This window comes from Rhodamnia argentea, chromosome 11, assembly GCF_020921035.1.
Source record: "Rhodamnia argentea isolate NSW1041297 chromosome 11, ASM2092103v1, whole genome shotgun sequence".
Taxonomy (NCBI): domain Eukaryota; kingdom Viridiplantae; phylum Streptophyta; class Magnoliopsida; order Myrtales; family Myrtaceae; genus Rhodamnia; species Rhodamnia argentea.
Window position 1 is genome coordinate 20,283,837 of NC_063160.1, and position 21,072 is coordinate 20,304,908.

Below are 21,072 nucleotides of genomic sequence, written 5' to 3' on the forward strand. Positions count from 1 at the left end.
AAGAAGGCCATCAACCATGGATTGTGATGCTGAGTTGCTGACAGGAAAAAAAAATAAATTATGGACGGTGAAAATATTTTTCCCTTTATTCATTTTTTATAAGCAATATAAATGATTTTTTTTAAGTAAACATTTTTTAAATCATTCATTTTTCATGAAATAAAGGAGAGCCTTATAATGTTTTGAGCTAATAGATGGAACAGTTCACCTGTAACTCTCTTTGTTCGCATACTTTCTAGACGATGCCATCATTCATTTCTCATGAATTTTGATGTATTGTTCCACCGACTTTGCAGTGATTCGTCAAGGCCGGGCTAGTCTTTGGTTGCAGATTATTATTATTATTTTGGTTGAAGTAATAGCCTATTATTAGACCCGTCAAAATAAGTCATAAATTCAATATTTAACCCATATATGATGGGCTTAATTGTTATATATGTTAGTTATATTCAATAAATTGCTCATAAATGAGTTTAAACACGATAAGAGTGTTAAATGGGTCATAAATGAATCATAAATGGGTTTACAACTTATTTATACCTAGCCCATCTTATGCCTCTCTCTTTGTTCTCTCTCTTCCTCACTCACTCCACACTCTCTTCTTAATTTAGATATGATTTTTCTTAGATTGGATTAGATATGGAAGTGATTTAAAAATATGAGTCGGGTCGAGTATAAGTCTCTAGATTTATTAATAAATAGATTATAAACATATCAAATGAATTTATCTGTCCTTACCAAAAAAAAAATGAATTTATCTGAACTGGATCATTTTTTAATCAGAACCGATCCATTTGTTTGACGGCCTACCTGCGATATATTGACTCTTAGAGTGTATTTCTCCGACTGCCAGCAAGATTTCGATGTAAAAATTATCGCTTTATTCGAATGTGCTATAGTCTCGTCCACAGTGCTACAGTCTCCCACTCCAACTTCCACTTCACAAATGGTGACCGTCTTTCCTTTCATCGATCCTATTTCAAGGGCGATCACTCTGATACCTTGAAATGGTCGATTCTCTCTGTTTGGAGCGCGATAAAGAAGATTCACCTATCGAGAAAAATGAACTTACGAGATCCACAAGATGCAGAGGGTTTTTGTTTAGCGAGATGGTTCGGTGTTGACTAGTGCCAGAAAGGGAGAACCCTCGTTGGCAAACACAATATTTAACAAAACACAGTCACATTTATTACATTCTGCTGCAGAGTTCTCAAGCTGACAATGCTAACTGAAAAGCTTCGGCTACAACAAGCGATAGATGGTCGTCATTTGGAGATTCTAGTGCTAAATCTCATATCCTGAAATGGCGAATCTGGATGTTCTCCACATCGAGCTTCTTGAAGTTGCTTGCTTTTCGGGTGGCGTAGAACTTGCCCCAGTTGTATGGCCTGTACTTTGGAGGGTTGTGCTTATCAGTCAATTCCTTCAGTGGCTGCACCATGGTATAGTGTGGCGGTCTGAAGAAGAAGGGAATCGAGAACCTCTCTTTCTCCGAGTTCACCGTCACTCTGTGCTCCACGCTCTCGTACGCCTCGTTGCTCCAAACCTTAAACATGGTCAGGAGTTAATTCGTCAAGAACACGGCTTGTTCTATTCCATCACCGACATTCACAAGTACAATTCATATGTATGACCAATGATCATGTATAAAAATCACAGAAATCAATCAAGATATTTTGGTTTGGCTATCACATAAATAATTAGTGATTTCTTAAGAGAGATATCCATAATAATCTTCAAACCCATCAAGCAACTACAGATGATCTTGTATAAAGAACATGCTCGAGTAAAAAAGGATGGATTGTAATCATTAAGCGTGGGCACAACCGGTCGCGGCACAAATGATCTATAAGCAATAAGTTGTGCATATAGAAAGTTCTTTTCTAAATGTGGAACCTGAATAACGTCACCAACATTGATAACAAATGCATTAGGGATGGGCTTGACTTGGACCCATTCCCCATCACTCTTCCTCTTCACCTCGAGGCCTCCGACCTCGTCCTGAGCCAGGATGGTGAGCGCCCCCGAGTCCTTGTGGCGGCCCACGCCCAAAGCCAGATGCGGCGCAGGGCACGGCGGATAGTGGTTGAGCCGGACTAAGCTGGTCTGGTCCTCGAAGAACTCGTCAAACCTGTTCGTGGGCAAGCCCAGGCTCCGAGCTATCAGTCCCATCAGCTCGTGCGCGAGTTTCTCCAATTCTTGTGCGTATTCTTCGCATGCTTCCCTGAATTTTAATAGCCGCGAGAGATTTCATTTTGGACGGGCCATTGTGTAGTTACCGATTCAGATTACTTTGATCGACAAGATCCATCGATCATGCGTTAGTGATAGAATCCACAAATATTAAACCACACCTTTTAGAACAGTTAAGCAGGTTAGCTTCTATTGAAACACCATGAAGCCAAAGGAAAAAAAAAAATTCATGGAAACACTAACCTCAATCCTGGAGGGTACTCAGGCCACTGGTTGGTCCACTCAATGACACCCTCTTCACCGTCCTTGTGCGAGGCCGGGACGAGCGTCGTCTCTTGCACGGTGAAGTCGAAGACCTCCTTCCAGTCCCTCACGTTCTTGGTGTGCTCCGTCTCATAGTACCCCAACGCCGTCTTCTCGTCCCTCCTCACCTTCTTCTTCTCCTCCAAACCCTGCCCGAAGAACTCCCTCGCCTCCCGCTCTATCCTCTCCCTCTTCTCCACCGCCACCCCGTGGTTCACCACCGCGAAGAACCCCCACTTCTTGCAAGCATCCCCTATCTCTGCCACGAGCCGTTCGACGGCGGTGGAAGCAGCGACAGCACTGCCGTCGGAGGGCGAGTAGCTGGTGAGGGCGGTGAGGTCGATGAGCGGGATGCCTTCGGCTTGTGGTGCGGCGAGCTTCGGCCTATGTTCGACGTCTTGTATGAACGCCGGATCGACCTCTCCCATCTCCTTTTTCTTGATAAGGATCGTGTGAATGATCTTGGGCTAATTGTGAGTTTGTGACTGATCAATTTGCCGTGGGTGATATTGAAGCAGATGTAGAGAGGAGCATTTTTTGTGGTGGTAATGGTGGGGGGCTGATGCACGACTGAATCTGGACGCGATTGAGTGGATAATTCGGAAGTAACGAAGGAGTGACTACGACAGTGTCGGGACATGGGGACAATTATGAGGAGAAATGCAAAATGAGGACATAGAGTTCGTGATTCTTGACGTAAGAGCTTGCATTTTTTTTTTGGTTCGGGGAGTTTGTGGTAAATGATTGATTCCTGATTTCATCATATTTTTGTTGAATAGTATTTGACAGGTGATACGATCGGTGCACAAGATAATAGTGAACAAAATGTGTTTGAACAAAATGGAATGGACTAAGGACAAGGCAGGTCTCAATGCGATTTCAAAGCGGGATCACCAGAATCATTCCAAATATTTTCTTCCGTTGCACATACAATGGTCTGGACCAACAAATTACCGAATTAAATTTTCAAGCGCAATGAAACTCTCTCGATATGGAAAAATTGAGAAAAAAAAGTCTTATACCTATTGTATGGACGCCAATTTAGTTATAAATCTCTCAATTTGGCTAATTTAATCTTTTGACAATTTGTCGGTGTAGTCATTCCAATCAAGTTTGATAAAAAATCATTGACATGAATGCCGATCTTCTTACGTGACATAGCTGGCGTTAACGTAGACAATTTTTGAAGAAAAAATTAAAATTTCCTGATTTTTGTTATATTTACCTTTGCTAGTCCACGGCCTCGCCGGAGATTGCCGACCCGTGTGCCCTGTCTTGGCCCTCACCAACCACAGTTGACTTCGCAATCCCTTGCCCAGTAGTCTGCGAGGGCATTGTGGCCCTCATAAAACATAAAGATAGAAAAAAAATAAAACATGAAAAGGTAAAATAGAAAAAAATATATATATTAAATATATTGCAAAATTAGTCCATATCAGCATTGATTGCATCACGTAGAATGATTGGTACTCACGTCAGTGATTTCTACTAAAATTGATCAGAATGAACAAATTGTCAAGTTATCAAAAAGTTAAGACTTTAATTGATCAAATTAAAAAATTTAGGATTAAATTGATATTTGCACACTGGATCTAAGACTTTTTTTTGTAGGCTCGCCTTTTTTCCATTCCTCATGTGGCGAATACACCGCTTTATTTAGGGTTTTGACCATTTTGTCCCTTACTTTTTCACCTTTCAGCATGCTAGTACCACGCAGACTCAAATGTGGGGCCCATTTGTTGTCCCTATTAGGCTATTTTTCATTTGTTTCTTTTCGCAAAACCCATCTTGTTCAACCTTCTCCGTCGTCCTCCTCTATTGGTTCTACGGTTACTTTCTTCTACCCCGCTCTCGTGCCAACCAAGTGTTTGATAGAATTCCCCTTGAAGTCTTTACCGCGTGCTTTTTCCTAGTTTCTGGTATGGAGTTTTTTTTTTTTTTTCCTTTTATTTGTTTGTTGCTAGTGTTGTTCTACTTGTATTGGAGTCTTTCTCTCGTGCGGGAGCATCTTCAGGGTCGTCCTCCTTCGCACTCCGAGGGTGTTTGCATGACCATAACCAGATCATGGCATAGCGAAAGCCAAGCGGATGATCTCAAATGGCGATTCGGCCCACCACCCGCGGATGCGGAAGCAAAAGCACATGAACAAGTTCTCAAATGGTCATCCTCAAGCCAGCTTTGATTTCGGCCGTTACTGAGTTTCTCGTAAAACTTGTATATTGCTTTCTCGACGCCTTGTTCAAGTTTGCCGAGTAGCTCGGAGTTCCCAACGGGGATTAGTTTCCGACAAGGATAACTTTCTTACCGCGGTGCAAATAATAAAAAAGCCGGAGGTGCAGACCAAAACCGCCCAGTTGGTGACGTGGATGGAGGTCTGGGGGGGAGGGAAATGAAGAAGGCTGGGGAAACTGTTCCAACGCATGAGATCGATGAGAAGAGCGAGAAGGAAATTAGAAAGAGAAGAAAGAAATAGAACAATAGGGACAACAAAAAAAGGGACCCCACATTTGAGTCAGCTTGGTACGAGGATGCGAAAGGTAAGAAAAGTAAGGGATAAAATTGTCAGAACACTAAATAAGGGGAAGAAATTTTCCGATGAAATACTGTTCGTTGGACAATATTTGGACCTCGTGCAGGAATCTGTTGAGTGACTGAGAAACCCAACACGGCATCGAACTCCTGCAAATCAAGTCACGTTAGCCTCCGTGTTGAATTATGTCTTGAGTTCAAACCTTATCATTCGTCGAAAAAATTTGATTTATTCAAAATTTGGCATATCCTATTCAAATTAGATATGTTTCTTATCTTGAGGGATGATCTCTCCGTAACTATCCAAGAAGATCAAGAATATATATTCACAGTGGAGGGATTTCTTTCTGCCGTACAAAGAAGACCCAATATTAATTATTATATGATTATTGTGGGGGGTAAAAAGGACTTTTGAGGGAAGAAAGAATATATAGTAAAGTATAGGGTTTCTTTCTTTGACTTTTGTCCTTTCATAATTTAAAGAAGAAACAGTCAGTGGTTTTGTTCGTGAATAACAGACCCACGCACTGTAGACTCCGAAAAAGGACGATCCGCAAAACGAAAGAAAGATGAACGCGCAGTGACGTTCTCTTGATAGTGGGGAGGAGCCTTGAACGCGATTGATTTGTGCAGTGAGTTTATTATATCCAATTGAGCTGTTTTATCTATAAATATTTTGGATTTGGGTGTGATTTAGGTGCGGGAAACGTGAGCGTATTTAGCAATTGTAATTGCGATTCTCCGATCATAGTGGATTATTCGAGCTGGCTCTCTCATGGATGTAGGTATCGATATTCAAATAGAACCACGTAATCTCCAGTATCCTTTATTGTTCATCGTTATTTCTCTAAGCTTTTCGCATTAACTTATTTGCAAGATCTTAATTGATTTTCGTGCGTTATATTACAACACTCCGGAACGAAGGCCATCAACCATGGGTTATGATGCTGACAAAAAAAAAATATTATCATTGACCGTAAAAATATTTTCCATTCGTTTATTTTCATAATCAATATAAATAATTATTTTTAGAAAAATATTTTTTTAAACCATTTATTTTTCGCGAATTAAACAGGAGCCTTACAATGTTTTGAGCTAATACGTGAAACAATTCTCCCGCAACTTCCTGCATGACGCCATCATTCATTACTCATGAATTCCATCAACTTTGCAGTAATTCGCCGAGACGGGTTAGTCTTTGGTTGATGTTTTGGGACAAGAGGAACAATTGGTCAGGTGGCGAAATTAAGTTAAAAAACACGCTTTGGGGTTACACGAAATTATGATATTCCCGTTAGGAAAAATTGACAAAAAAGTACTAAACATTTTGTATTTTCGCCAATTTAGTCATAAACCTTTTAAATTAAACGATTCGGCCTTAAACCTTTTCACCTTTTACAAATTCAGTTCTATTGGCCTGAAATTGTAAACGTAGACGTCGGCCGTCCCGCATGGCACCAGCACTAACGTGGACAATTTTTAATAATTTTTGTTTTATATTTCCTTATTCTTTTTCTTTTCTAGGTTCGGGTCGGCAACTGTGCCATTGGTGCCACATAGGACGGCCGATGTCCACATCCACGGATTTTCGGTCAATAAGACTGAATTGATAAAAGATGAAAATACTTAGAACTGAATCGACAAAAGTGCGAAATGTTTATGAGTTTTTTTTTTTTTTTTACAACTTTCCTCTTCACGGATGCTTCTGACTTGTCTCGTGCACTGATCTTCAAAAGTAGTTTTAGCAGGAGTTTTCTCCCAATGTCTATCCCCCCAAAAAACTAATAGAGATTGAATCGCCATCTTAATCACGTATAACCAATTTCTTGTCTTGCATCAGCAAAAGTCAAAAATGTTAGGGGTGGCGCGAAAATAACAACACTGTATTAAGCCCCCATTAGAGCTGCTATCACAATCATTGCATGAGTCACAGGTGCACGATTTCAATTAAAAAACAGGAACACCGTGAGATTACGCATAAATTCTACCCTCCTGATCAATTAGTAGCCAAGTTAAAAGAGGGGAATGAACCCAACTTCCCCAAATGCGGATCTAGTTTTCTTGTGTCAAGAAGAAACCAATCAAAACATGAAGCACGTGCACAGGAAGCTGATTCTCACACTGCTTGCAGTTCTCATCTTCCCTCTCTGCTTCAACCCAATTGAAGCGGCGAAAACTGGTAGCAAGCACTTTGTGCTGGTCCACGGGGCGTGTCACGGAGCGTGGTGCTGGTACAAGGTGGCGACGCCGCTGAGATCGTCCGGCCACACCGTCACGACGGTCGATTTGGGCGCTTCTGGCATCGACCCGGATCGGGCTAGCTCGCTCCGATCGATTTCCGACTACTTCAAGCCCCTAAGAGATGTCATGGAAGGTCTATCGTCAACCGAGCGAGTGATACTTGCCGGGCACAGCTTTGGTGGACTGGCTCTTTCTCATGTCATGGAGAGATACCCAGAGAAGATTGTGGTTGCTGTGTTTGTCACAGCCTTGATGCCTGGTCCGATCCTTAATGTCACTACGGTCTACGCCGAGGTACGATCATTTCAAATTGCTACTATTGTCGATGTGATTTCCTCCATTCAATTCAGGTGACATAGCACATAGTAAAACAAACAAAATCAGTACATAAACTACCTAAAATCAATCAATTCTGTGGCATTTCATTTCATTTGGTAACTTCTCCCTTTGATTTTATTCCAAAGAAGTCAAAACTAATAAAAAAAAAGCAGTTATTTCCTCTAGGGGTGAGCAAATCGGACTACTCGGACCGAGATCGGGACCGCTCGAATCGGACCGGGACCAGTGGTCCGGTTCCCGGTTCTAGAGAAAGTGGTCCGGTTCCCGGTTCTAGGGTCCTAGGACTGGACCGCCCGAATCGGACTAGTCAGATTTTTTTTTTTTTTTAAAGTTACCCTATCTTTACTTGTTAAGGATGTCTAAGAAATTTTACTAAATTGAGAAGCTATTGACACTCTCTATTTTGTATTCTCCTATGGAGAAGTCTTTTTAGTTACATCCTGTTTTATTTTTTGAAAGCAACCAAGGTCATGTGCTCCATGTTAGGAATAATGCATAATTTTTTTTTTTGCATGTGTCCGGTCCAATTGAACCGCTCGGGAACCGGATCGGACCGGTGGTCCGGCTCCCGGTTCCAGAAAATTGAGAACCGAGACCACCAGTCCGGTTCTCGGTTCTTGAGGAGAATCAGACCGGATCGGGACCTGATCACCCCTAATTTCCTCAATTAATTGCTGTGAATTGACTTTTCTGCTGTTTCTTCTGATCGAAGACATTGACAAGAGTAGGTTCGTTTGGAGACAGCCGCTTTAGCTATGACAATGGGCCAAACAACCCTCCGACTGCCTTCACTTTCGGCCCACTGTTCTTGGCCTCAAGGGCCTATCAACTCAGCCCAATTCAGGTACGGCAAAAATTCTCAAAATCAATCAAATTGAAGCTTCTCTTTCGTGAAAAAAAAAAATCTTTCTCGTAGGATTGGACGTTGGCCAACACCTTGATGAGACCGACACGCTTCTTCAGCTACGGGGACTTGACGAGGGAAATAACGTTGTCCAACCGAAATTACGGGTCCGTCGGAAGGGTTGCTGTTATATCCGAGGATGATAAGCTTATTGACAAGGACTTCATGTTGTGGATGATCAAGGGGAATCCACCGGACCAAGTGCTAGAGATCAAAGGGTCAGATCATATGGTCATGATATCCAAGCCCACCCAATTGCTGGTCCTCCTTGAACACATTGCCAATTCTACCCACGTCTAATATGTAGTGGCCTTCTATTAGACCTCTAAGAAATGAGTTATGACCTCATGTCTTGACTCATATATGATGGGCTTAACTGTTACTTGTACTAGTTATATTCAATAAATCGATCACAAATAAGTTTAAATATAATGTGAGTATTTTTTTTTTTGGGTCGAAACATAATATGAGTGTTAAATGAAACATAAATGGATTGTAAACGGGTAGTTTATAACTTATTGAGACCGAACTCACCTTATAACTCTCTTTTCATTCTCTCTCCCCTTCGCTCACTCTGTACTCTCATCTCAATTTAGGTGTGAATTTTCTTAGATTTGATTAAATATAGAAGTGGTTCTATGAATATATGTTGGTCGAATATAAGTTGCTAGATTTGCATTGTAATAAATAGATCATAAATAAATTAAATGGATTTATTTAGGTCGAATTATGTTTTATCAAACCCAACTCACTCAATCCACTCATAAGATTACCATGCCATAACGATATGTTCTTATTTAGAATTGGATTAATCAAAAGAAATCTGGCATGCGTATTATTGGATGTAGGTATAAACAATGGGCTTAATCGCAAGCTCGATTCATATGATCATTTTATTCAAATGGCTAGCCTCCCCTATCTCCACCACGAGCCCTTCGACTGCAGCAGAGTTAGCGACCGCACCGTCGGATGTTGAGTAGCCGGTGAGGGTGGCGAGGTCGATGAGCGGGATGCCTTCGGCTGGAGTGGCTGCGAGCTAGGGCCTGCGCTCGACGTCTTGTATGAAGGCCGGATCGACCTCTCCCATTTTCTTTTTCTCGATAAAGATCGAGAGTGTGATCTTGGGCTAATTGTGAGTTTGTGACTGATCAGGAAAGATCAAATCTTTTTTTTTTTTTTTTTTTGTGCCGCGGGTGACATTGATGCAGTTATAGAGGAGCATATCTATAGTGGAAATGGTGGCGGCTGATGGACGATTGAACCTGGACGAAGGTGACTATGGAGTGACAAGGACGGTGTCCGAACATGTAGAAAATTATGAGGAGAAATACAAGATGAGTACATAGAGTTTCGTGAATCTTGACGTAAGAGCTTGCATTACTTATCGAGGTAGTTTTGTTCGTGGAGTTTGTGGTAAATAATTGATTCCTGATTTTCATCATATATTGTTGAAAAGTATTTGAGAGGTGACGCAATGGGTGCACAAGATAATCGTGAGCAAAATGTGCTAAAAAAATCTTATACATATTATATGGATATCAATTTAGTTATAAACTTTTTGATTTGCCCAATTTAGTCATAAACCTTTTGATAATTTACCAATGCAGTCCTTCCCAATTTTGACAAAAAATCGTTGATATGGACACCGGTAATTTTACGTGGCATGATTGGCGCCGACGGGGTAAATTTTGAAAAATCATTTAAAAATTTTCAAATTTTTTTTTTATTTTTATGTTTACCTCTAATCGACAGGTCAACGGAGGTTACCGGCCCAGGTGAGGGTGCCGTTGCCCTCGCCGAATCTGGGTAGGGGTAAGCAATGCCCTCACCTGATCTGGTTAGCATGGGCATGCCCAAATCCAGCGAGGGCCCACGAGCCATTGCCCAATGATCGGCAAGGGTGATGTGGCCCTCATTAAAAGAAAAGAAAAAATATTAAAAATGAAAAAAAATGAGAAGGAAAACTAGAAAAATTATTAAATGTATTGCAAAATTTATCCATGACAGTGCCAGCCATGCCACGTAAGACAGTCAATATTCACGTCAGCGATTTACAGCTAAAATTGATCAAAAAGAATAAATTGACAAATTGTCAAATTATTTTGCCTTAAATTGATCAAATTAAAAGTTTATGATTGAATTAACATTCGTACGACAATTTTATGACATTCTTTTTTCAATTATCCCGAAATATGTGATGAGCTAGGGCCGCTAGGCTGTCTCTTCCTGATTGCTTGTTGTCCAATTCTTAGCTCAAAGGAGAAGAAATTTCCGATAAACGACTTTTCTTTGGACAATATTTCGACCTCATGCCAGTATACGCTGAGTGAATGACAAAAACAACACGGCATCGAATTCGTGCAACTCAAATCACATTGACAGTGGACTGTGATACTCAAAGAAGTAGAAGCTTTTCTCTTTAAGCTCCGTTTTGTTTTATCGAAAATGGTTGATTTGAAAAATATTTTCTTAAAATGATTACTTGTATTATTTGTAACACTGAATGAACAAAAAAATATTTTTACCGTCAACGAAAATGTCTAGACATAAATTATTGTCGATGAGAATTTTTTTTTCCATTAATTAATTAATTCACGCGATAAAAACGATCATTTTTGAGAAAATATTTTTTAAATTATTTATTTTTCGCGAAACAAAGAGAGCCTTACAATATCACGTGGGAATAGTTCCCCTACAATTCTCTTTGTCCGGCGCACAAGGAAGACAATTTACTTATCGAAATAGAAAGTCATAAGATCCACAAGATACGCACATGAGTACGCTGTACACCGTATGTTCGAGACTTTACATTTGCGTTGCCTGTTCTAGATATCGTATGCTTACGGAGTATTGCATGATCTTTAAGACTGTCTTGTCGTCGAGGAAACTAGGATCTTACAATGTTATCGAAGAGAGATCCTGAGAGAGAGAGGTCATATGTGTTAACTGTGTTTAACGGATACGACCATCTGGGAGTCTAACTTGGTCCTTTTTCTTTTGGGTAGGATTGGACGTTAGCCATGGCCACCCCGGTGGTGAGGCAAATTAGGGTTCTGTCCAGAGGGTGGTGGTTGAATTTTACACAATGGCTGATTGAGAGGAATCCAGCAGATGAAGCGCTGGAGATCAGAAGCTCAGATTGATCACATATGGTCGTGTGATGTCCAAGCCAACACGATTATGGGCAATCCTTCGAAAGCGGGTATTTATTGCTGAGGATCCAGGACTAGAAAGAGACTGAATGGTTTGCTGCAACAGTCAGGTGCTGCTAACATCAAATGACTAGCTTCAGTTTCACTTTGGAGAAAGATGATCAATCTGTTCGTGGTTTATCCGATCATGATATGGGGATTTATGTGCTCCATCTGGTAACATGCTTGGTCTAATGTTGTAGCGAATGTATAAGAATGGGTTTCTCTTAAGATGTGCTGGACCAGACGCTCTCTTCGTCGCGGAATACAACTTGATATCCAAACTTGACAGGGAGGGAAAAGAAAATGGCTCATCACAAGCTCTATGAAGATCGCATCCTCCAAATTTTGTGTACTTCCTTGACGATACCATCATTTATTTCTCATTAATTTTGATGTACCATTCCATCGACTTTTCTGTAACTAGTTGAGGCGGGGCTAGTCTTTGGTTGCGAGCATGTCACCCTGCGCTGCGACAAGCCATATGCTATCAAATGAATATCGGCAAACCCATGGAGTTGAATCCCTGAAACATCGATGGCAAAACAGACATCGTGAATGTCCGGAATGCCGATGTTTTGGGACAAGAGGAACGTCTGGTCATGTGGCGAAATTAAGTAAGAAATGCGCCTTTGTGTTGTTTTATCCTAAACATGAAATTGTGATCTTCAAGTTGTGGGTGCTTCTGACTTGTCTCCTGTATTATTGAGCTTCAAAAGTAGCTTTAGCAGGAGTTTTCTGCCATTGTCTATCCCCAGAAACAGTAATAGTATTAAGTACAATCATTAGAGATTGAAGGGCTTTCTTAATCACGTCTAACCATTTCTAGTTTGTGGTGAGGTTTGGTAGAGTCAAAATAGCAATCATTGTATTAAGCCCCGTTAGCTCTGCTGTCTCATCTTCTTTCAGGTTATTATATGAGTCCCAGGTGCACAACTTCAATTCAAAAGCAGGAACATCATGGGATTGCACAGGAAGCTAATTTTCACACTGCTTACAGTTCTCATCTTCCCTCTCTGCTTCAACCCAATTGAAGCAGCGAAAACCAGTAGCAAGCACTTCGTGCTGGTTCACGGGGTGTGTCACGGAGCATGGTGCTGGTACAAGGTGGCAACACCGCTGAGATCGTTCGGCCACAGCATCACGACGGTCGATTTGGGCACTTCCGGCATCGACCCGAATCAGGCTAGCTCGCTTCGATCAATTTCCGACTACTTCAAGCCCCTTAGAGATGTCATGGAAGACCTATCTTCACGCGAGCGAGTGATCCCTGTTGGCCACAGCTTGGGTGGATTGGCTCTTTCTCATGTCATGGAGAGATACCCAAAGAAGATTGTGGTTGCTGTATTTGTCACTGCCTTGATGCCTGGTCCGATGCTTAATGTCACTACGGTCTATGCCGAGGTATGATCATTTTAAACTGTTACTATTGTCGATGCGATTTCCTCAGGCAAAATTAATTCAGGTGACATAGCACATAACAAAACAAACAAAATCAGTAAATAAACTACCTAAAATCAATCAATTCTGTGGCATTTCATTTCATTTGGTAACTTCTCCTTTTGATTTTATTCCAAAGAAGTCAAAACTAATTAAAAAGCAGTCATTTCTTCAATTAACTGCTGTGAATTGATTTTTGTGCTGATCCTTGGGACCGAAGGCGTTAAGAAGAATAGGTTCGTTTGGAGACAGCCGTTATAGCTATGACAATGGGCCAAATAGCCCTCCGACCGCCTACTGTTCTCGGCCTCAAGGGTCTATCAACTCAGCCCAGTTCAGGTACTGCAAAAATTCTCAAAAACAGTCGAATTGAAGCTTCTCTTTCATGAAAAAAAAAAATATTTCTTTTTCGTAGGATTGGGCGTTGGCAAACACGTTGGTGAGACCAACACGCTTCTTCAGCGACGAGGACTTGACGAGGGAAATAACGTTGTCCGATTGAAATTATGGATCTGTTTGAAGGGTTACTGTTATATCCGAGGATGATAAGCTACTTGACAAGGACTTTATTTTGTGGATGACCGAGAGAAATCCGCCGGGCCAAGTGCTGGAGATCAAAGGGTCAGATCATATGGTCATGATGTACAAGCCCACCCAATTGCCGACCCTCCTTCAACACATTGCCGGTTCTACCCACGTCTAATATGCACTCCCCTTTACTAGACCTGTCAAAATGAGTTGTAAACTCATTTCTTAACGCATGTATGATGAACCTAATTGTTATATATACTAGTTATATTCAATAAAAAGGTCACAAATGAGTTTAAATATAATGTGAGTGTTTTCTTTTTGTCGAAACATAGTATGAGTATTAAATGGGCTATAAACGGATTGTAAACGAATCATAAATGAGTTTACAACTTATTCGAACTCAACCCACTTTGTAACTTTCTCTTCGATCTCTCTCGCCCTCACTCGCTCCGCATTCTCATCTAAATCTAAGTATGAATTTTCTTAGATTGGATTAAATATAGAAGTGATTTTAGGAACATGTGTCGGTCGAATATAAGTTGCTAGATTTGCATTATAATAAATGGGTCACAAATAAATTAAATAGATTTATTTGGGTCGAATTATGTTTTATCAAACCCAACCCACTCAATCTACCCGTTTGATGGGTTTACCTACGATATATTGATGCTTAGAATGTATTTCTCTGACTGCTAGTAAGAAGATTACCATGCCATAATGATCTGCTTTCATTTAGAATTGGATTAATCGAAAGAAATCTGGCGTGCGTGCGAATGGATGTAGGTATAAACAATGGGCTTAACCAAAAGCTCCATTCATATTATCACTTTATTCAAATGGCTAGCCTCCCCTATCTCCACCACGAGCCCTTCGACGGCAGCAGAGTTAGCAACCGCACCGACAGAGGTTGAGTAGCCGGTGAGGGTGGCGAGGTCGATGAGCGGGATGCCTTCGGCTTGAGTGGCTGCGAGCTTGGGCTTGCGCTCGACGTCTTGTATGAAGGCCGGATCGACCTCTCCCATTTTCTTTTTCTTGATAAAGATCGTGAGTGCGATCTTGGGTCAATGTGAGTTTGTGACCGATCAGGAAAGATCAAATCTTTTTTTTTTTTTTTTTGGTGCCGTGGGCGACATCGAAGCAGTTATAGAGGAGCATATTTATAGTGGACATTGTGGCGGCTGATGCACGATTGAACCTGGACGGAGGTAACTATGGAGTGACAAGGATGGTTTCGGGACATGCAGAAAATTATGAGGAGAAATGCAAGACGAGGACATAGAGTTCGTGAATCTTGACGTAAGAGCTTGAGGTAGTTTTGTTCGGGGTGTTTTTGTAAATAATTGATTCCTGATTTCATCATATGTTGTTGAAAAGTACTTGAGATGTGATACGATGGGTGCACAAGATAATCTTGAGCAAAATGTGCTAAAACAAGATGTAATTTCAAAGAGTGATCAAGAGAACCATTCCAAATGTTTTCTTCTATTGAATATACAATGGTGTATTCGACAAAAAAAAAAAAAAAGAATATACAATGGTGTAGACCAACTAATTACTGAATTAAAATTTCAAGTGTAATGAAATCACCCAGATATGAAAAATATTTGGGAAAGATCATAGAAAAAGTCCAATACTTATTATATAGATGTCAATTTAGTCATAAACTTTCTAATTTATTCGATTTATTCATAAACATTTTGACAATTTGTCAATATAGTTTTTTCGATCAATTTTAACAAAAAATCTCTAACATGGACGCTAGTCATCTTACGTTGCATGGTCGATACCGACGTGAACAAATTTTGAAAAAATGTTTAAATATTTTTTGATTATTTTTATATTTGCGTCTGCTAGTCCATGGCCTCAAAGGAGGTCACCGGCCCAGGCAAGGGTGCCGCCGCCCTCGTCGGATGTGGGTAGGGGTAAGCGACACCCTCACTTGATCTGGTTAGCATGGGCATGCCCAAATCCGGCGAGGGCCCACGAGCCATTGTCTAGTGGTCGGCGAGGGTGATGCGGCCTTCATTAAAAGAAAAGAAAAAAAATTAAAAATGAAAAAAATGAGAAGGAAAACTAGAAAAATTATTAAATGTATTGCAAAACTTGTCTATGACAGCGCCGGTCATACCACGTAAAACAATCAATATTCACGTCGGCGATTTACGAGTTAAAATTGGTCGAAAGAATAAATTGACAAATTGTCAAAATGTTTTGCATTAAATTGATCAAATTAAAAGTTTATGGCTGAATTGATATTTGTGAGATAGTTTTATGACTTTTTTTTTTTCCAATTATTCCGAAAAATATATGATGGGCTAGGCTGTCTCTTCATGATTGCTTGTTGTCCAATCCTTAGCACAAAGGAAAGAAATTTCCGATAAACCACTTTTCTTTGGACAATATTTCGACCTCGTGCCAGAATATGTTGAGTGAGTGACAAACCCAACCCGGCATCGAATGCCGGCATCTCAAATCACGTTATAGTCCCCGGAAAGAAGGCCATCAACCATGGAGTGTGATGTTTTCCACCAAAAAAAAAAAAAAAACCACGAATTGTGATGTTCAAAGAAGTAAAAGGTTTTTTCGTTAAGCACCGTTTTGTTTTATGAAAAATGACTGATTTAAAAAATATTTTCCTAAAACGACCACTTGTATTTTTATAAAAATGAATGAATGAAAAAATATTTTCGCCATCCACGAAAATATTTAGACACAGATTGTTGTTGACAAATTTTTTTTTTACGTTAATTAATTATTTCATACGATAAAAACAAACCTTTTTGAAAAAATATTTTCTAAATTATTTATTTTCATGAAATAAAATGGAGCCTTAATGTTTTGAGCTATCGTGTGGGAATAGTTCCCTTATAGTTCTCTTTGTTTGGAGCGCAACGAAGACAATTTACTAATCGAAATAAAAAAAGTTAATGATATCCAGTCCTGCATCTCCAAAAGTCAAAATGGTTATTTTTCTTTTTTGACCAAAATGGTTATGTTTGGAAGAAATACGCAGTCCTTCATTGTATTAAGCCTCATCAGGTCTGCTATCTCATCTTCTTTCAGGTAATCACAACTTCAATTCAAAAGCAGGAACATCATAGGATTGCACAGGAAGCTAATTTTCACACTGCTTACAGTTCTCATCTTCCATCTCTGCTTCAACCCAATTGAAGCAGCGAAAACTGGTAGCAAGCACTTCGTGCTGGTCCATGGGGCATGTCACGGAGTGTGGTGCTGGTACAAGGTGGCGACATCACTGGGATCATTCAGTCACAACATCACGACGATCGATTTGGGCACTTTTGGCGTCGACCCAATTCAGGCTAGCTCGCTTTGATCGATTTCTGACTACTAAGAGATGTCATGGAAGGCCTATCTTCAAGCGAGCGAGTGATCCTTGTTGGCCATAGCTTGGGTGGATTGGCTCTTTCTCATGTCATGGAGGGATACCCAAAGAAGATTGCAGTTGCTGTGTTTGTTACCGCCTTGATGCCTGGTCTGATACTTAATGTCACTACGGTCAACGCCGAGGTACGATAATTTTGAACTGATACCGTCGTCGATGTGATTTTCTCTATTAGAATTTAATTCGGGTGACATAGTAATAGCAAATCAAACGAAATTAGTACATGAACTACCTAAATCGATCAGTTCTGTGGCAATTCGTTTCATTTGGAGCTTTTCCTTTTAATTTTATTCTCATGAGAAGTCAAAACTAATCAAAAAGCAGTTATTTCCTCAATTAACTGGTGTAATGACTTTTCTGTTGTTTCTTGTTCTTGGAGATAGCCGCTATAGCTATGGCAATGGGCCAAACAACCCTCCGACCGTCTACACGCTCGGCCCGATGTTCTTGGCCTCAAGGGCCTATCAACTCAGCCCAGTTCAGTTACTGCAAAAATCGTCAAAAACAATCAAATTGAAGCTTCTCTTTCATTTCGACAAAAAAAAAAAAAAAGGCTTCTCTTTCATGAAAATAACTTTTTTTCCCTTCCGATAGGATTGGACATTGGCCAACACGTTGATGAGAGCGCAACGCTTGTTCAACGATGAGGACTTGACGAGGGAAATAACATTGTCGGACCAAAATTACGGGTCGGTCCGAAGGGTTGCTGTTATATCCGAGGATGATAAGCTGATTGAAAAAGACTTCATGCTATGGATGATCGAGAGGAATCCGCTGGACCAAGTGCTGGAGATCAAAGGGTCAGATCATATGGTCATGATGTCCAAGCCCACGCAACTGCTGGCTCTCCTTCAACACATTGCAGATACTACCCATTACTAATATGTTCTGGGCCTGTGGCCTCCGACATAATCTTGCTCAGCGTTTATTTTTCTGGATGCCAATAAGATTTCCACACCATAATGATCCGTTCTTATGAAGAGTTGGATTAATCTGAAGAAATCCCACATGCATACGATTGGATGTCGATGTAACAAAGGGCTTAATCACAAGCTCGATGCATATCATCATATAATACAAATGTGCTAGTCCCCTCCGCTGCAGTAACAATTTATTGTTCATGCAGTATGATGTCCCACTCCATTTCACAAATCATGCCCATCATTGCTTTATTCGATCCTAGTTCACGATCAATCACTCTGATAACTTGAAATGGTCGATTTGGATATTCTCGACATCCTGCTTCTTGTAGTCGCTGCGGTTTCTCGTCGCGAAGAACACTCCCCAGTTGAACTCCTTGTACTTGGGAGGATTCTCCTCGTTCGTTATCTCGTCCAGTGGCTTCACCGAGACGTGATGCCCAGGGAAGAAGAAAAACGGAATGGAGAACCTCTCCTTCTGTGTGTTAACCACCACTCTGTGCTCCGCACTCCAGTACAAGTCGTTTGTCCAAACCTGCACGAAAAGATTATCCTTAGGTCATTTAATAGGAGCGGCAAATCAACTTAGTTCCTATTATCTATCGGTATGCAAGTAGTGTGCCAGTTCCATCCTTTAGTCATTCACATCAGAGTCGTCCGAAAAGAGCAAAGTAAATATGAATGTTCACTAAATTTTTCAAGCAGCAGATGCTCAATAGCCCTTCTTAGATGGTGACTTCTCATTTCATAGGTTGAAAGAAGTAATTTCCTGATCATAGCAAGGAGGGCATGTACAACTACCGATAATTTTGTTTTGGTTGCAAAATACCACACATATCAAATGTGTGATGATTATTTCAGGAGATATGCATATCTGTATTCAAGCAAGTACGTGAACCTGATTGCTACAAGGTGCAGATGACGCATCAAATTAATCCACCAAGAATCCTGGTGATATCGCAGTCCATGCATGTTCCACCGAAAACCGTATTTGTTCCTTTTGTCATGAATTTCGAGTCCTCTGACATAAATGTCATCGTGCTCCACCACAGAGCATTCACAGTTTTGCCTATACAGGACTGGTGCCATGCATTTTCTGTATCGACTTCATCACAACAGCCTACTCTGCTTCACTAGCAGTCAATCGAGGAAACAGAGAGGCCGTTTCTAAACAATACCTGCATAGCATTGCCAAGATTGATCACATAAGCATCCGGTACCGGCCTTACTGAAACCCACTCTCCGTCCGACCTCCGCTGTATCTGGAGCCCTCCTACGGAGTCTTGGGAAAGAACGGTCAGGGCCCCACCATCCTTGTGTCGGCCAACCCCGAGAGCCAACTCAGGCTGAGGGCACGGAGGATAGTGATTGAACCTGAGAAAGCTGGTCTGCTCTTGGAAGTAGCCATTAAATCTATCCGCCGGCAAACCCAAACTCAGAGAGATCAGTTCCAGCAACTTGAACGCAAGTTTCTCCACTTCTCTTGCATACTCCTCACATGTCTCTCTGCACCAATTAAGTTAAAATGAAGCCTCACAAGCCTAACTAACATCGATGCCGGAACAAACTGCACTGGCATACTAACATTTCAATTCAAAATTTTTAGCTTGGATCCTACGAATCTGTCTATATTTTTTAGACATAAAATCTTCGACATTTGTCGATCGAGTCCAAGTTTCTTACACTTATAAACACTCGTGACTGTTCAAGTACGTCGCTCCCACTGAACTGACATAAACTGGTATTGGTCACCCATCAAGTCTAAAAGATAAACGAGCGAACTTTAAAGAGGCCACTTATCAGCAAGGAGAAGAGTAATCAGACAAACAATCATAATATCATTACCCGCAAGCACGTCTATTCTACAGAAACATTGATGAAATGATCAAGAGAAGTTCGAGCATGCACCTGAATTGTGGGGGGTTTTGAGGCCACTGATTGGTCAGCTCCCTCAGAGACTTGTCCTCAGGGTGAGACAGAGCAGGGATCAGAGTGGGGTCCTGCAAGAAGAAATCAAAAACCTCCTTCCAGTCCCTCACGTTCTTGGTGTGCTCGCTGTCGTGAAACCCCATGGGATGAACCTCGTCCCTCTTCACTTTCGTCTTCTCCTCCAGGGGCTGGTCGAAGAACTCTTTGGCCAGTTCCTCGACCCTCTTGCGGAGACCCAGTGGGACCCCATGGTTGATCACTTGGAAGAAACCCCACGTCTTGCACGCATTCCCAATCTCCGACGCGAGCTCTTCTCGGGTCCTGGTGGGCGAGTCAGAGAGGTCGATCGAGGGTATGCCTTCGCCTTCGACCATCTTGAGGTCTGGCCTGTGCTCGGCTTCCTGGATGAAGGCAGAGTCAAGAGCTCCCATGGTGGGTGTATATGTAGGGGCAGAGACGGAGGGGCGGGGCAATGATTTGGGAGCAGCGGCAAATAGAGAGTTGGTGAAGAAATAGCCAGCATGCTTGTGTGAGTGGGTTTTGAAGACCGTCGTGTGTTCGTTGAATCTGGACAAGTCATACGGTGCAGAGGGAATCTACAGGGTTTTGGTAGCTAATTTCAGACACATTATTGTCTTCGTTTGGTGGCTAACTAAGAAAATGGACGTAGTTTGCCGGTCTCTTTCTCTGGCTCTTCAGGTAATTACATGGGAGGGACATGTGTGTCTGTTTGGTTGCCCGTCCTTTTCTTCTAGAAGCAATCAAAAGGAGAGAATAGAAAAGCAGACAGTGCCCACACAGCGAAAGTAATTAGGGCCCGGCCCGCATTGAATTTCAACACCACAACCTATAGAAATGACTAGAGCTACGAGTGGGAATGATGGGAATCAGAAAATTGTGTCTCAGTCCGGCCGAAAAAGAGAGAGAATCCTAATGTCGATCCCATCTCTATGCCGAACGACCCCAAGCTGGATCACTTCGTTCCGGTCAGAGCAGAGGCAGGTTTTAATTGTCATGAAGATCAATAGCAAGACACTAGAGACAATTCCAAAGGTATTCCAACCAAAGTGTGTATATTTCTCAGCCGTAACATTAGCGATCGCATGGAATTGCCATCACATAATAGGTTCATTCTTTCTCCCACTC

General features: G+C 41.3%; 4 protein-coding genes and 1 long non-coding RNA gene across 6 annotated transcripts in view; 3 read left to right on the forward strand and 2 right to left on the reverse strand.

Annotated features, from left to right (window-relative positions):
* LOC115735585 (DNA repair protein REV1) overlaps positions 1–21,072 on the forward strand; it is an 870,695-nt gene that overhangs the window by 458,814 nt on the left and 390,809 nt on the right. The window lies entirely within an intron of this gene.
* LOC115735582 (protein DMR6-LIKE OXYGENASE 1-like) lies at positions 859–20,460 on the reverse strand. Its single transcript, XM_030666892.2, has 4 exons — positions 19,906–20,460; positions 19,176–19,503; positions 18,284–18,532; positions 859–1,001 (listed from the first exon to the last, which is right to left on the reverse strand). The coding sequence occupies exons 1-4, from the start codon at positions 20,355–20,357 to the stop codon at positions 990–992; spliced, it is 1,041 nt and encodes a 346-aa protein (XP_030522752.2). The 5' UTR covers positions 20,358–20,460; the 3' UTR covers positions 859–989.
* On the reverse strand, positions 1,288–9,664 carry LOC115735579 (jasmonate-induced oxygenase 2-like). Its single transcript, XM_030666884.2, has 4 exons — positions 9,650–9,664; positions 2,437–2,956; positions 1,897–2,224; positions 1,288–1,546 (listed from the first exon to the last, which is right to left on the reverse strand). The coding sequence occupies exons 2-4, from the start codon at positions 2,922–2,924 to the stop codon at positions 1,292–1,294; spliced, it is 1,071 nt and encodes a 356-aa protein (XP_030522744.1). The 5' UTR covers positions 2,925–2,956; positions 9,650–9,664; the 3' UTR covers positions 1,288–1,291.
* Positions 2,261–2,577, forward strand: LOC125312921. Its single transcript, XR_007197004.1, has 2 exons — positions 2,261–2,320; positions 2,375–2,577. It is a non-coding gene; the product is annotated as an uncharacterized LOC125312921 (long non-coding RNA).
* LOC115735583 (methyl jasmonate esterase 1-like) lies at positions 17,029–18,227 on the forward strand. The gene is made up of 3 exons (XM_048272968.1): positions 17,029–17,202; positions 17,402–17,558; positions 17,670–18,227. Exons 1-3 carry the CDS (start codon positions 17,035–17,037, stop codon positions 17,957–17,959), a joined length of 615 nt encoding a protein of 204 aa, XP_048128925.1. The 5' UTR covers positions 17,029–17,034; the 3' UTR covers positions 17,960–18,227.

Coding starts and splice junctions, on each gene's coding strand:
- LOC115735579 (XM_030666884.2), bottom strand. CDS start 2,924: ATGGGAGAGGTCGATCCGGCGTTCATACAAGACGTCGAACATAGGCCG. Junction 2,225..2,436: donor GAGTACCCTCCAGGATTGAG/GTTAGTGTTTCC, acceptor ATTAAAATTCAG/GGAAGCATGCGAAGAATACG. Junction 1,547..1,896: donor ATGTTGGTGACGTTATTCAG/GTTCCACATTTA, acceptor ACCATGTTTAAG/GTTTGGAGCAACGAGGCGTA.
- LOC115735583 (XM_048272968.1), top strand. CDS start 17,035: ATGGAAGGCCTATCTTCAAGCGAGCGAGTGATCCTTGTTGGCCATAGC. Junction 17,203..17,401: donor TCACTACGGTCAACGCCGAG/GTACGATAATTT, acceptor ATCAAAAAGCAG/TTATTTCCTCAATTAACTGG. Junction 17,559..17,669: donor CTATCAACTCAGCCCAGTTC/AGTTACTGCAAA, acceptor TTCCCTTCCGAT/AGGATTGGACATTGGCCAAC.
- LOC115735582 (XM_030666892.2), bottom strand. CDS start 20,357: ATGGGAGCTCTTGACTCTGCCTTCATCCAGGAAGCCGAGCACAGGCCA. Junction 19,504..19,905: donor CAAAACCCCCCACAATTCAG/GTGCATGCTCGA, acceptor TAATTGGTGCAG/AGAGACATGTGAGGAGTATG. Junction 18,533..19,175: donor ATCTTGGCAATGCTATGCAG/GTATTGTTTAGA, acceptor CTTTTCGTGCAG/GTTTGGACAAACGACTTGTA.